Source organism: Pecten maximus, chromosome 10 (assembly GCF_902652985.1).
Source record: "Pecten maximus chromosome 10, xPecMax1.1, whole genome shotgun sequence".
Taxonomy (NCBI): domain Eukaryota; kingdom Metazoa; phylum Mollusca; class Bivalvia; order Pectinida; family Pectinidae; genus Pecten; species Pecten maximus.
In genome coordinates this window covers 9700949-9717297 of record NC_047024.1, presented here as the reverse complement: position 1 = coordinate 9717297, position 16349 = coordinate 9700949, and the positions used below count along the sequence as shown (strand labels likewise).

The window sequence follows — 16349 nt, the reverse complement described above, 5'->3', positions numbered from 1 at the left end:
ATAATTCCCGGATCGTGCGATACTCAAATCATGGATTTATTTCGATTTCTATTTTAAATCTGTATTATTTCCGTGAATATATATATTAATATAAACCTGCAGCACCATTGTCATCCAAACATTAATCAAGAAAATATAAAATATGAATGTCCTCCATTACAATGATCTTATAGTGTAGTTAACAAGCTTATTGTTATGTTACTGTTAATGTTATGTTGTAGTGGGTTATAAACCACGTATGGACACGAGTACGCCTATGACAGACGGAACAGACGATTCTTGTTCATCCCCTCTTAGTCTTTCTTCCTCCCCTCCTCACTTCCAAATGGAAAGCGGGTCACGGAGTTATGACAATCTACAAGGTATGAATACAGCTACACAGCTTCTCAGTAGCTCATTCTTGTTTCTGGATGTTTAATACCACGAGCTTTCTCCCTGGTGGACTGTGTACTGAGACTAGTAAAGGTTGTCACCGGTTAAACACCTGTTTTAACGAATGCCCCATTAATAGCATCCATATCTATACCTGTATGATCATAAAGGAGTTTTCATTCCATATGAAATTTTATGAACATAATTTTATGTTTGTTTTTAGTAAAGTTCAAATCACAGAATCTGTGTGGTATAAAAATAGTAAAAACAATAAACTGTGAAAATTAATTTTTCATTTTTTTTTTTTTCATTTTCCCGAAAAAACATATGCGTTATTGAAACGATATCACAGACGTAGGTAATGTGAATGCGTCACAATTAAACTATATTCATATTTGATACTTGTTAATTTAATAGATTATCAGCCGTGTAATGACCTTGGGAAGCTGGAAAGACAAGAAAGTATGTTTTATGAGCATCAACAGCAACATCAACAGCATCAGCAACAGCAGCCCTATACCTGCCCTAGATTACCGCTTCCTCATCATATGCAGGCGCGGCATTGTAAGTATATCAACACATGGTTATTCCAACAATGACATCGGGAACACAGAGATTTGGTAGTGTGAGAATCTTGACTGAGCTGATTATTTTTAAACCTAGTTGTGCATATTGTAAAACATTTAAAACGAGTGTAGCCAACGGTTTATGTGAATTACTGAAATACTGAAATCGCGAAAAATTACAAACAGTACATCTAATTTCTTCGGGAAAATTACAGCAATCTAGGACCATTATTTTAAATGTGAGGAAACTCCTTTCCTGAATAATCTGTCACATACAGCTTTCTCTCCGAACACTTCCTGGTTGTTATAAACATCAGCCTGTCTACGACATGTACATCACTCTAGTATTTCGTAGACCGTATTGTCTAAGTAATGTGAGGAGTAGTTAATCTGGATTGCGGATTGTATTTAGTGCATGCGACAGTCGGTTGTCCACTCCTATAGAATAAAATAATTCCTGTGTCTGTACAGGATAAATCCGGACAATCTTAGTCGCGAATACGAGTCTACAACATTACGTAGTAACTTTCCATTTCGCTTTGTAGCATGAGTATCAATTGCGATACCAATATCTGCTCTATAGACTCAAAATTGTAGTAAATGAAAAGTGTTTCTCTGAATAGCCGCCTTACCATTAACAACAACTGCTATATATGCCATCTTTGTATAATATTTCTGTGAGAAAAACTGAATAAAAACAATGGAAACTGTGATATATTTTGTAAATGACATTTATTAATGACTTATCGAAGTATATTATATAAGATGATGATACAAAGAAACAATATTTACTATGAATTGTCAAAAAATATTTATCAAAAAGACATTATCACATGGGCATCACATTATCACATGGGCATCACATTGTCACATAAATATAAAATACAAATAATAGCACACTGGCAGGAATATGATATAGTGAAGAGATAGACCTAATACGTAAACATTTATTCACTCTAAACGTCATGACAGAATTATTAAAAGAAATCCAAGGCATTGTTTATGTTACTGATACATTAAATATGGATTCGGAATGTCATTTTTTTACCCCTGAAAGTAACATGACATCATTTGATTTTGGTAGCGTTTCCCGGAGCTACACCTCCGATGTGTAACATGAATGAACGGCAGTGTATGTACCAGCCATACTGTCCTACAACCCAAGGGGTCAACCAGTGCACTATGCCTTGCGAACTGACATCAACGCCGATTCCGAGACGGCGGCCAGGGAGACCAAGGATCAAAAGTCTGCCTACTGATGAGGAAGCACAGAAAGAGAAGAAAGGTATGGACATGTGTAGATGGATATTCTTAATATGCGGATATGCTAACATTTTATGACAAAAATGTCGTTATGTTTCGAATTTAAATACAGGACATATAATTATCAACTACGTTTGTATTCGTATGGTCTTAATGGCGAACAGTGTATGTACCGGTGCGATAAGTAGATTCTAAAAGCAAATTTAACGGGGTTTTATTCTAATACCAATTCTATATAATGTTGATTTTCTCTGAATTCGTTAAATTCTGAAAAAGTTATTAATCTTTTCTGCAGCCAAGAATCAGCATCTGTGGGAATTCATTTACGAGATTCTGATGAACCCGCTGTACAACCCACAGTATTTACGCTGGGAGAACCACAGGGAAGGCGTTTTCCGCTTCGTCCAATCAGAGGCCGTGGCACAATTATGGGGCAGTTTGAAAAACAACGAAAACATGACATACGAGAAATTGAGTAGGGCAATGAGGTGAGTTTATGATTTTAAAATTTCTTAACTAATGTTTGTCCATAAGAAAGAATTACTGGAGGTTAAAAAATAAATATTTAATAAAGATTTTTCCCCAAATAAGGATAGTGCATGACTGTACGGCCTATTATCGGTGTAGTTCCATGGCAGCAACTCGATGGATTTTTTCTACTATTATATTTCAACCTTTACTGTTTAAACATATCGTGACATATATTTTAGAGAAGACTTGCATCATTACCAGTCATTAGTTATTTGGCGCATCCCTACTCGTGTAGCTGTAAACAATACTACACCAAACTAACTCCCTACTCATGTAGCTGTAAACAATACTACACCAAACTAACTCCCTACTCGTGTAGCTGTAAACAATACTACATCAAACTAACTCCCTACTCGTGTAGCTGTAAACAATACTACACCAAACTAACTCCCTACTCATGTAGCTGTTAAACAATACAACACCAAACTAACTCCCTACTCGTGTAGCTGTAAACAATACTACACCAAACTAACTCCCTACTCGTGTAGCTGTAAACAATACTACACCAAACTAACTCCCTACTCATGTAGATGTTAAACAATACTACACCAAACTAACTCCCTACTCGTGTAGCTGTAAACAATACTACACCAAACCAACTCCCTACTCGTGTAGTTGTAAACAATACAACACCAAACCAACTCCCTAATCATGTAGCTGTTAAACAATACTACACAAAACCAACTCCCTACTCATGTAGTTATAAACAATACAACACCAAACCAACTCCCTACTCGTGTAGCTGTTAAACAATACAACACCAAACCAACTCCCTACTCATGTAGCTATTAAACAATACAACACCAAACCAACTCCCTAATCATGTAGCTGTTAAACAATACTACACCAAACTAACTCCCTACTCATGTAGCTGTAAACAATACTACACCAAACCAACTCCCTACTCGTGTAGTTGTAAACAATACAACACCAAACCGACTCCCTAATCATGTAGCTGTTAAACAATACTACACAAACCAACTCCCTACTCATGTAGTTATAAACAATACAACACCAAACCAACTCCCTACTCATGTAGCTGTTCAACAATACTACACCAAACCAACTCCCTACTCGTGTATCTGTTAAACAATACAACACCAAACCAACTCCCTAATCATGTAGCTGTTAAACAATACTACACCAAACCAACTCCCTACTCGTGTAGCTGTTAAACAATACAACACCAAACCAACTCCCTACTCGTGTAGCTGTTAACAATACTACACCAAACTAACTCCCTACTCGTGTATCTGTAAAACAATACAACACCAAACCAACTCCCTAATCATGTAGCTGTTAAACAATACAACACCAAACCAACTCCCTACTCATGTAGCTATTAAACAATACAACACCAAACCAACTCCCTACTCATGTAGCTGTTAAACAATACTACACCAAACTAACTCCCTACTCATGTAGTTGTAAACAATACAACACCAAACCAACTCCCTAATCATGTAGCTGTTAAACAATACTACACCAACCCAACTCCCTTAACATGTAGTTGATAAACAATACACCATATTGGTGTAGTTAAACAATACCAAACGAAACCAGCACTCTACTCATGAACAGGCGGTACAGTCGTTACCATTTAAAAGATTGAAGTATATGAGAGTTATCTCTCGTTTGCTGATTTTTAACATAATGGATTTTGTTAACAATAGTTAATAGCCAAATGCAACACATTTTAAATTGAATAATATAATTAATCAATACTCTGTATATATACGATTTTAATTAACGTATGAAACATATATGATTGAGTTAGAAACACATTAATATCTAAACATCAAATTTGAAACTAGGGTACTTCAAAGTATGCAAAGTAATATAATAGTCCCTGTCAATAATAAGGATTTAATTACATTATGCATTGGTCTGTTGGTGGATAAAGCCCGTTATTGAAATTCTTACAGTTAAAACGGTAATATAACATAACCCCAAAATGTAAAATATACACAATATTTACTGAATATTTTCTCAAAACAATATACAATGCATGTCTCATTTCATAGTGCTTTGTATTGTATTGAAAACTCCAGTTTCAAAACTAATGAAATCTCGACGATCAGTTAGGCATTGTGCACTCTAACCAGATTACTGTTTTATTATTTTGAAAAGCTAGGTTAGTTCCAAAATCAAGGGCTCGTTCCTGTTATTACGATTTCCGTAACAGCTGTGACCTTTTTAGTAAAAAATAATAACGCAGAGTTTTGAGAGATACAGGTTAATGAAGATCATGGGGAGGTTTATGATTGGCATTACGCTCTCATTTAGAGAATTTTCATTTTCTTACGCGATATGAAGTCAGTCATGTTTGATGTTTGTTGATATGTATAGTGTGGTACCGTTGTCATCAACCTAGATCTCATTTGGAAAAAGGTGAACTAACTCAGATTTTGCCCATATTTTATTATAGCAGGTTACGTCGAATTTACCTATAGTAGTATGACAGGTGTCGTCGAATTTACCTATAGTTATATGACAGGTGTCGTCGAATTTAACTATTGTTGTATGACAGGTGTCGTCGAATTTAACTATAGTTGTATGACAGGTGTCGTCGAATTTCACTATAGTTGTATGACAGGTGTCGTCGATGAAGCAAACTCTTCTTGAACCAATGGTCTTATCATCCATGTTCTTTTTCACTGGCCTCCTGTTCAAATATGTAGTCATTTGGTACTCTGTATAATTGACGGATGTATCTACAATATACCTGGTTTTATTTCAGGCACTACTACAAGCGAGGTATTCTGGAGAGAGTGGAAGGACGTAGACTGGTATATAAGTTTACGAGTTTGGCAATGGAACGTGTCCGAGAGAAGAAACTACCTGTATAGCCTGTTCGTCTAACATCATGTCACAATTTCCGGAAACCTTGCCATCGAATGTGTCCGAGAGAGGACACTGCCGGTAGTGTAGGTGATATCTGTCTCACACAGAATGTCACAACTTCTGGACGTGTCTTTTTCAGTTATATGGAGGAGAATATCTTATTTGAAAATAAGTTAGTTAGATATTCATATATCTAATGGAGTAATTAATAATTGGAAGTTTCTGGATTTCAATAGGTCATTTATAATTGTGAGAATTCAACAGGTCAAATATTATTGTGAGAGAATTCAATAGGTCATATATAATTGCTTTCCTTCTCAATCCACCTATTTTTGTGATATTATAATATCTACCCCAATACAATTTTATTTATTAAATGCTGAAATACGGCCATATAGTGGTATATATAATAGAACCAGAGTAAAACAAGAAAAAGAGTTATTGATATGCATTTTCCTACAAAGATTTAAAAGTACTATATGGAAAAATGTCAAAATGTTGACTTTAAATATTGACTCGTCAAGTTTCAATTATAAACCTATTTTTCGATGACAGTCAGACAGTGTCATGAAATGTCACGCAATAGATCAGCTGAATATATATCAAGACTGGATATCTACGTATGCCTACATCTGGTAACACTGATAAAAAAAAAGGATTAACTACATTTGTACATGTCTAAATCTGCTGATATAAAAGGGTTAACTAGATGTCTAAATCTGCTGATATAAAAGGGTTAACTAAATGTCTAAATCTGCTGTAAAAAGGGTTAACTAGATATATTAATTCACTGATTAAAAAAAAGTTAACTAAATATCAAAATCCAATGATACAAAATGGTTATCTTAATTTCTAGATTCACTGATACAAAATGGTTAACTAACTGTCTAAATCCACCAATACAAATGGTTAAATAAATTTTCAAATCCACTGATACAAAAGGGTTAGCAAATTTCTAAATCCACTGATACAAAATGGTTAACTTACTGTCTAAATCCACCAATACAAAATGGTTAGCTAAATTTCTAAATCAACTCATACAAAAGGATTTGCTAAATTTCTGAATTCCACCAATACAAAATGGTTAGCTCAATTTCTAAATCCGCTGATACAAAGTGGTTAACTATATTTCTAAATCCACCAATACAAAGTGGTTAACTAAATGTCTATATCCACCGATAAAAAAAGGGGTTTGTGAATTTTTAAATCCACTGATACAAAATGGTTCACTCAATTTCTAAATCCACTTATAAGAAAGGGTTTACTGAGTTTACTAAATATCTAAATCAACTGACACAAAATGGTTAACAATATTTCTAAATCCACTGATACAAAAGAATTAACTAAAAGTCTAAATGTGCCGATGCCGTTGGTAAACTATATATCGAAATATGTTGGGTAGTATGTATGTAAGGTACATTAATATATCGAAGCAGCAGGTCTGCCTGATATAGAAATATGATGGGTATCTAACCCTCTCTTTTTTCACAATATTCATATATTTTATTAACCATTTACCGATTGTTTGTATATAGTTATCTTTCAATGTTGTAAATAGTACCCAAATTGGGGATTATGAAAGTCGAGAAATTGTAAACTTTAAGAATGTTTATTCAGTATTGTATGAAATCAGCGATGATGGAGAAACATTTGGTGTGATGGTATGTGTTATAATAGTACGTCTTATGCGTGAAATGATCTCTGTTTAAAACTGTGTACTTACATATTCAATCTAATCAAAATATAGATGCTCATTCTCACTACGTTACATGAGCATCTAACGACATCGCATAAGGGGTCACATCAGGTTGACCTTTTGGATTAACCAAACAAATTACTACTTACAGAATTTCCTATGTGCGAAATAACAAGACTAACGTGCATAGCTTGGATAATCTGTAAATCTGTTTCAAGTCATTTCGTCCAACGAAGCATATAGCTAGCTTGAAGTACAGACATGTTGTACTGAAATGGTTAGCTTCAGGTACATGATGTCGAAAAATTGACAGTTCTACATGAAGTGAAATATTGAGATAACAAAGGTGACCATTATGCGATGTCGTTAGATGTTCATGTAACGTAGTGAGAATGACCATCTAGATTCTAATTAGATCGTTAAATATTTTACATTCCATGAACGATTTACTAGTAATTACACGTACATTGCTCATCGTTTTAATGTGACTTGTTTTTGAGACATTGAATGGAAATGACTATATATACTGTATAGTGTTAATTGAACTTATAAATAATTTATTAATGAGTGTTGATTCTCTATGTGATAGGGTAACTCAATGTTATACATGTTGGTATGGTTCGTCTAATGTCATTATCAAATGACACTAAACTCTCACTTCTGACACCACTGTGTTGTTCAAACGGATTTTCCTATGAAGACAAATTGTTATATATCACTCTATTTTCACTTGTAGCGCATTTGAGGAATACTGCCTTTATTTTCTATTCGGGTTAAGATTTGTAGTTAAGAGGACCCATTGAATCATAGTGCTTGACAAAGAGAATCCCAAACAATCGCGAAAACAAACAATGTTCAGGGTGATTTACGGTAATATGTTTTTTGAAGTGAAAACTTATTTAGAAGCTAAAACAAAACTAAAGTTTCATTTTGCTCTATAAGTATTCAAAGACAATAAAATGGATTTTGTGAAATACAAATATATACATAATATTTTATTTTCTATATGACTGTGGCCGATAATGATTCGCTAGTAATTCGAAAGTATAGCTTTCTGGGATTTGACCGATTTCTTGTGTTTTTAAAGTTAGATGCTAACATATAAATTGTTTTAACAAACCGAGGATACATTCTGCATACCTATGGTTAAGGGAATTTAACAGTGAATATCAAATTTGAATGCGTACATATTGCCAGTCATGTAACTGTTTACAACATTATAGAAATCACCAGGAACTCCACGAAAGTGACTCGCGCCACATGATCTCGAACGTGATGAGGCAGTTTTTCATTTGTATCAAGGGAACTATTTATTAAAAATAACGTTACATGTTATGTAGTTAATGTTTATACTGAAAGGGAATCGTTTCTTTAATATATAAATCTAAATGGTTGAAATATTTTCTTTTAGTTTCATTAATACTTTTGATAGACTACACCAACCGTTTGTTTTTCTTACATCCGGAGCGTTTGGAAGTAAAACGTTTACCTGCGACCAAAATGTAAATATTCATACGCCTTACATCCAAGATGATAAGTGAAACACGTTCGAGGGGTTCCGACTGTACATCACAAATAATATATTAAAATACTACTGTGGCGTATGTACACTGTGTAAATATTTATTGCTGAAATATCTTCTTTTTTTTTTTTTTTTTTAAATATCTTATCATTCCATTTTATCTCATAAGTAAAAACATTTCACACAAATTGCGACCATAGCGACAAATTATTGTGACATAGATTGTTGTAGAAGTCGTTATGATTGATTTTTTTAGATTCAGGTGACCTCGTCTGTTATAATATTCATCGGGTAACGTATATTCTAGAATCTCAACAATATGTTTAGAAAAAGTTATATATTTCCGAAAGCAATAGGGTAATTTTTTCTTTCAATTAAATGCTGAGTATATTTTGTATTTCCCCAATGTGTTTAGTTGCCGTTTTACTGCCGTTAGCGTGATATTATGTAAAACGTAAACAATTTGATATTGTGTTCAGGGTACTAAATCTCAATTAAACACGAGTATTGAAGCTGTAGTGTAGCAAACGTTACTAGGGAGCTGCCCTGTGATGTTCAACTTAAGGAAAGCTTTCTTTCCTGGTCATATCTCTCCTGTGGTCATGTAAATATATACAAGATTATTGTTGATAACGCCTTTTCAATCTTTAACATGCCTTTTCATGTTTCCGTGGTCTATGTTTAGTGCTGATCAATGACTCAAAGGTTTTTGTGCAAAATGTTTAAAAACAATGTGCTGCCAATTGTTCCCTCACCGTAGCAGTGCTAACATGACACTCTCGCCGGGGAATAAACTAGATTTAACAGTCACAATGATACAGGAGAGGTCATGATTATTTTTCAGAAAATAATAAATTGATTCCTAGTTATATATTTTATATATTCTTATTAAGACATTCTGTTGTTGTTGACTGTATGATGCAATGAAAATAAAGGATTTAAATATGACAGAGTCTTATGTCCATTATCTTAGATCTATATATTTAGTTGGGTTTGAGACAAGGGCAGTCTGAAGGAGGGTCGTGTAATAACGGCGAGGATCCCAAACTGAGGGTTTTAATTCCTAAAATATATTTCAAGTCATTTTACCTTAGCAGGATATTCCTGAATTTCACTCGCATCTAAAGAAATTAAAAGGAAGAAACGTATATACATACTGTAGTTTATGTATCAATATCCCTTATCACCAGATGACAGAAACAGTGTGGTCGAAGTCAATTTCAACTAATAGCATTATTGGTAGAAACATATATAAATATCTTTATATTGACACTCTATTTATTATTGTTAATTATATCGGTTAATGTTAACTACATCGGTCATTGTTAAATATTTATATTTTCACTTAATTCAGACTCAATGAACCTACCACAGTTAACTCAAGTCATTTTTCAATGAACAATATCAAGTCCGGCGTAGGAATACATTTGTCGAGCTTGGACTATACAAATTATTTTTAATTCCTTTTCAAAAGTGATCATATTTATGAAATAAATTCCATTAAAAATAATATTTGTTTTAATTCGTTATGAAGTTTGTTCACGAAAGAAATCCTGAAAGTAATAACCATATGTAGACAAAGAGTGATGACGTACATTTCGGTAAGGTCTGTGGTAGACTTGCACAAGTCCCTATTTGTCAAGGACAAAATATTATATAAAATATCAAAAAAATATAAATATAAGGATTGAATAAAGTTATGTTGAGGTGTATGGGGGTATAAACCTCAAAAGGTCTTGAGACAAATTTTATGAACTGCGAAGCAGTTGATAATAAACATAGGTCATTGTTAATTACAAAGGTTACTTTTATTATATCGTTATCTTACTTTCGGATCTACACGTGTACAATATGGTTATCGGAAATAGCTTTTAGATCCCATGCTTAAAGCAGCCAAATAAAATCACGTCATCGATGAAGGGATAAATTATATATGTATTAGTTAAAACATATTCATTGAGACTATATTAGGTATTCCTGCCTCAGTGTCCTTGTTACGAGTGTTACCACATGGATATAAAGCTGTTTGTAGAACTGATGAAAAAAGAGCCTTCAATGATTGATTTCCCCACAACCAGGAGTTATATGCTGGGAGAAACATTTCTTCTTAATAATAAATTGCAAATAACAATTTTTTGATAAATGAGATTATGACCTGTTTTATACAGCACCTATGTGGATACTTATCTCACTTTTTCATCAACAATATGTCTACACCAGCGACAGATTTTCACACCTGCATTCATATATTTGGATGGGGTGATGACGAACACTTAGGTACTTGTGATGTATCTATGAATGTACCTTATGTTTATCAGCCGTGTCATAATTTGTACCCCATCTTTGTTGCTACACATTATATATTAATTAAATACACTGTGCTTTTTGTGTGGTTAAGGTGTCCCGACACTTTATCACTAGCCCTCCACCTCTGGGTTGCGAGTTCGAAACCTAAGTGGGGCAGTTGCCAGGTACTGACCGTAGGTTTTTCTCCGGGTACTCCGGCTTTCATCCACCTCCAAAACCTGGCACGTCCTTAAATGACCCTGGCTGTTAATAGGACGTTAAACAAAAACAAACAAAACCAAAGCTTTTTCATAACATCAAACAGCATTTCATTTTAAATAATGAGAAATTGTGAAATCGCAACAGTTTATCAGTCATTCAATAAATTACCTTAAAAAACAATATCATTTTAATTTGTCTTTGCGAGTAAACATACTGCAAGTCTCTGAACATTCACCAGGCTAACACAAATTATATTATCTACGTGTATAAACAACAACTATCACACAACATTAGTATAGTACATAGAAAATTCTACGTTGTGAGATGTCAGAGGGGACGCAACTCTTAGAGAGTGACAAAAAAATCATTTCCACATTTACATATTAATCTTTATTTGAATATCTGGTGTAATGTAAAAAGACAGATTACTTATAAATCTTGGTAATATTGCTAGTGCGGTACAAAGTCTAGGAAGGGAATCTCTATCTAAAATTGATCAACCTGTTTGTATTCAGATATTCTCTATTGATAACATAATATTCGTGTTATATTGAGATATCATCTATTGATAACATTATATTCGTATTATATTGAGATATCATCTGTTGATAACATTATATTCGAGTTGTTTTGGATATCATCTATTGATAACATTATATTCGTGTTATATTGAGATATCATCTATTGATAACATTATATTCGTGTTGTTTTGGATATCATCTATTGATAACATTATATTCGTGTTATATTGAGATATCATCTATTGATAACATTATATTCGTGTTGTTTTGGATATCATCTATTGATAACATTATATTCGTGTTATATTGAGATATCATCTATTGATAACATTATATTCGTGTTATATTGAGATATCATCTGTTGATAACATTATATTCGTGTTGTTTTGGATATCATCTATTGATAACATTATATCCCAGTTTTATTCAGATATCATCTATTGATAACATTATATTCGTGTTATATTGAGATATCATCTATTGATAACACTATATTCGAGGCATGGTCATTTTAATATGTAACGGATTAATAGTTTTACACAAGAAGGTAGGTAGAATAAAATATACATATATTAGTACTGAAATATACTAGATTCTATAAATAGTGTTGTAGAGGCACAGATGATGAGTAGGAAGGTTATCTATGATATGTAAGGTACTGATACGAAAAGGGGATTACTATTTACTTTTTTGCAACGAAGTGTATCATCTTAACGATAAACATACCAGCATGTAGAAATTCGGCACACATATATTTCGAAAGCGTCCGTTGTTTCGGGTATACATTGTATATAGTTTCGGGTATACATTGTATATAGTTTTCCTCTGGTACAAAAATATTTAGATGAACTTCTTTATTCGAGGTTTTTTAAATTATCATTTTAATATTAATGTGAAATGTCACGGTGTTGATGACAAGCATTCAATCCTGTCACAAAAACACCTTTGAGGACGAAGTTCTCACCTGTGTACAGCTTCTGTGCTGGTGACACCATGTGTTGGACGTCTTGTAAACACGCGGGACAGAGGTGAAATCTAGCCTCATCAAGGACACTGCCATCTATATCCAATTTCATGTAAATTAATATCCGGGTGTTTTAGAGTGGTGATTTAGTAGGGCGTTGGCCATTCAAACAAGGCTACCCGTCCATTCTTTATTCTACATGGTTTACATCTGTTATATCTTCACTATACATACTGTACCATACTTGAATTAATGAAAGCTCTAAAGAAAAATAGTTTATATTGCGCCTTCATTGATTTTGAGAAGGCCTTTGATACCGTTTGGAGAGAGGCTTTATGGCACAAACTTCTAATAAATAATATTAACGGAAATATGCATAAAATTATTGTAAATATGTATAGTGAAATTAAGTCAAAAATAGTAAATAACGGAGAAACTTCTTCAGGTGTGAAAACGGTGTAAGGCAAGGTGAAAATATGTCATCTTTCCGTTTCTCTATTTTTCTTAATGATTTACAATATTTTTTATCAACAATGAATGTTAATTGTCTTACTACAGTATCTAAATTACTAGAAGACAAGCTCGGTGTGTATTTAAAGTTATTCTGTCGTTTATACGCTGATGACACTGTATTGTTAGCAGAAAGTCGCGATGATCTCCAAAATATGTTAAATAACTTCGGTATATATTGTAACAAATGGAAACTTGAAGGTAAATATAGGAAAATCAAAAGTAATGATTTTTGGACGACAGAAGGTACCAGCAAACTTTAGATTCATTTTCGATGGTAAAGCCTTTGACATAGTTACTGAATTCAATTACCTTGGTATACTATTTTTTAAATCGGGGAATTTCTTAAGAGCTAAAAAGAACCAAGCACTTAAAGGAACTAGAGCCATGTATGAAGTGTTAAAAAAAGGGAGATTACATAATCTATCAATACAGTATCAACTGGATTTATTTGACAAAATTGTGTCACCAGTTCTGCTATACGGTTGTGAAGTTGGGGTTTTTCAAATAACACTATAATTGAAAGAGTTCATTTAAAGTTTTGTAAGATGTTACTTCACCTTAAATCCTCAACTCCTGATTTTATGGTTTATGGAGAGCTCGGCAGACATCCACTAGATATCGAAATTAAAACCAGAATGATAAGTTTTTGGACACGATTAATAGCAGCTAAAGAAGGTAAAATAAGTAACTGATTATATAAGACATCAGCCATAGTAAATGAGGAAAATGGTGGTTCAATTGCCTGGACCGAATGCATTAAAAACATATTGAATAACTGTGGACTCTCCAACATATGGTTGAATCAAAATTCTGTAAATCCGAAATGGCTTTCTTTAAAAATAAAATTAACATTGACCGACCAATTTAAGCAAAGTTGGGCGGAAACATGTAGAAACTCTCCAAAATCCATAAATTATAGAGTTTTTAAATCTGAAGTTACTTTTGAAAATTATTTTAATATTCTTTCCAGAAAAGATGCTATATTATTGTGTAAATTCAGAACAAGAAATAGTCATTTACCTATTGAAACTGGAAGTTGGCGACATATACCGAGGGAAAACGTCTCTGCCAGAAATGTAATAAAAGAGATATTGGAGACGAATATCACTATATTTTTTAATGTTCGACCTTAGATATTGAAAGGAGAAGTTTTTTACCTCAAAAATTAATCATCCGACATAGTGTAATTTCATTGCAAGATATCATGATGTCCAAAAGACTCTCTTCCTTAAAAAAGTTATCTAACTGTATCAAAACAATCAATTTCGTATGTTCCCCTGAGTAGATATTTTAATTCAAATATAAGTTCACATCTTTATGATACTTTCATCCCTCTGTATATCCACGCATGTTCACCAAATTTCATATTATTGTAAATTTACATGTATTGCATTTTGTAGTCTATCTCTGTATACCTGTATAGGTGTTGAGACAATAAATGAATTTGTTATAACGGCATTCAATAAATCAGGTAGACAAGTCAGAAGTACTGTAATGTATTGTAACATGTATATTCACAAATGGCTTTCTGATATTAATTGTCTCTAAGTTAACTCTTCATCATAACATTAATATTCATGCATAACGCTGCAATTCTATTCGGAAATACTTATTCTTCTATATATTATACATTTTGTCTGCATTTAATGTTCAAACAGTACGTTTTCATATATTTCTAGACCCGTATCTATTTGATCTATATGATATTATGATTTATGAGACCCGGTTGATAATATTGAGTTTTGAAACTTGTTTTTTTTCTACACATTCTTAGCAGGCCCGCTTCAGAAGATGGTGCCCATAACTCGGCAGATTCGTTTTATATGGCTAATTATATTAGATATCAGAACAGGTAAACCAGGTACACAGAGACCTTACTAAGCCCTTCATTTTTACTATAGATATGTTAAAAATTTCTTCAAAGCAAAAACAAATAAAAAACAAAACAATTCTAGATATTTACTTATTAAAGTAGTAAGCAATGGTAAATATGATATTCATTTTCCGAACAGCTAGTTTCTTAGTTCTAGATATTAAAATCCTGTTTTTTTTGTGATTGAAGTCAAACATATTCGGTGCTGAAACTCATGGTTCTATTTTTTGTGTGTGATTGACGTCAGACATGTTCGGGGCTGTACCTCGTGGTTCTATATTTAGTGTGTGATTGACGTCAGACATGTTCGGGGCTGTACCTCGTGGTTCTATATTTAGTGTGTGATTGACGTCATACATGTTCGGGGCTGTACCTCGTGGTTCTATATTTAGTGTGTGATTGACGTCATACATGTTCGGGGCTGTACCTCGTGGTTCTATATTTTTTGTGATTGACGTCATACATGTTCGGGGCTGTACCTCGTGGTTCTATAATTAGTGTGTGATTGACGTCAGACATGTTCGGGGCTGTACCTCGTGGTTCTATATTTAGTGTGTGATTAACGTCAGACATGTTCGGGGCTGTACCTCGTGGTTCTATATTTAGTGTGTGATTGACGTCATACATGTTCGGGGCTGTACCTCGTGGTTCTATATTTAGTGTGTGATTGACCTCAGACATGTTCGGGGCTGTACCTCGTGGTTTTATATTTAGTGTGTGATTAACGTCAGACATGTTCGGGGCTGTACCTCGTGGTTCTATATTTAGTGTGTGATTAACGTCAGACATGTTCGGGGCTGTACCTCGTGGTTCTATATTTAGTGTGTGATTGACGTCAGACATTTTCGGGGCTGTACCTCGTGGTTCTATATTTTGTGTGATTGACGTCAGACATGTTCGGGGCTGTACCTCGTGGTTCTATATTTAGTGTGTGATTGACGTCAGACATGTTCGGGGCTGTACCTCGTGGTTCTATATTTTTTGTGATTGACGTCAGACATTTTCGGGGCTGTACCTCGTGGTTCTATATTTTGTGTGATTGACGTCAGACATGTTCGGGGCTGTACCTCGTGGTTCTATATTTAGTGTGTGATTAACGTCAGACATGTTCGGGGCTGTACCTCGTGGTTCTATATTTAGTGTGTGATTGACGTCAGACATGTTCGGGGCTGTACC

General features: G+C 33.8%; 1 protein-coding gene across 2 annotated transcripts in view; it reads left to right on the top strand.

Moving 5' to 3' along the window:
- The window catches only part of LOC117335818 (ETS-related transcription factor Elf-3-like), a 36696-nt gene extending 26954 nt beyond the window's left edge, over positions 1–9742 (top strand). For both annotated transcript variants that reach the window (XM_033896027.1, XM_033896026.1), the window contains exons 5-9: positions 222–362; positions 790–936; positions 2023–2223; positions 2497–2689; positions 5473–9742. In XM_033896027.1, coding sequence (XP_033751918.1) covers positions 222–362; positions 790–936; positions 2023–2223; positions 2497–2689; positions 5473–5581 — 791 coding nt within the window. In that variant the 3' untranslated portion in view covers positions 5582–9742. The remainder of the gene's footprint in view (positions 1–221; positions 363–789; positions 937–2022; positions 2224–2496; positions 2690–5472) is intronic.
- Positions 9743–16349: the final 6607 nt, after the last annotated feature.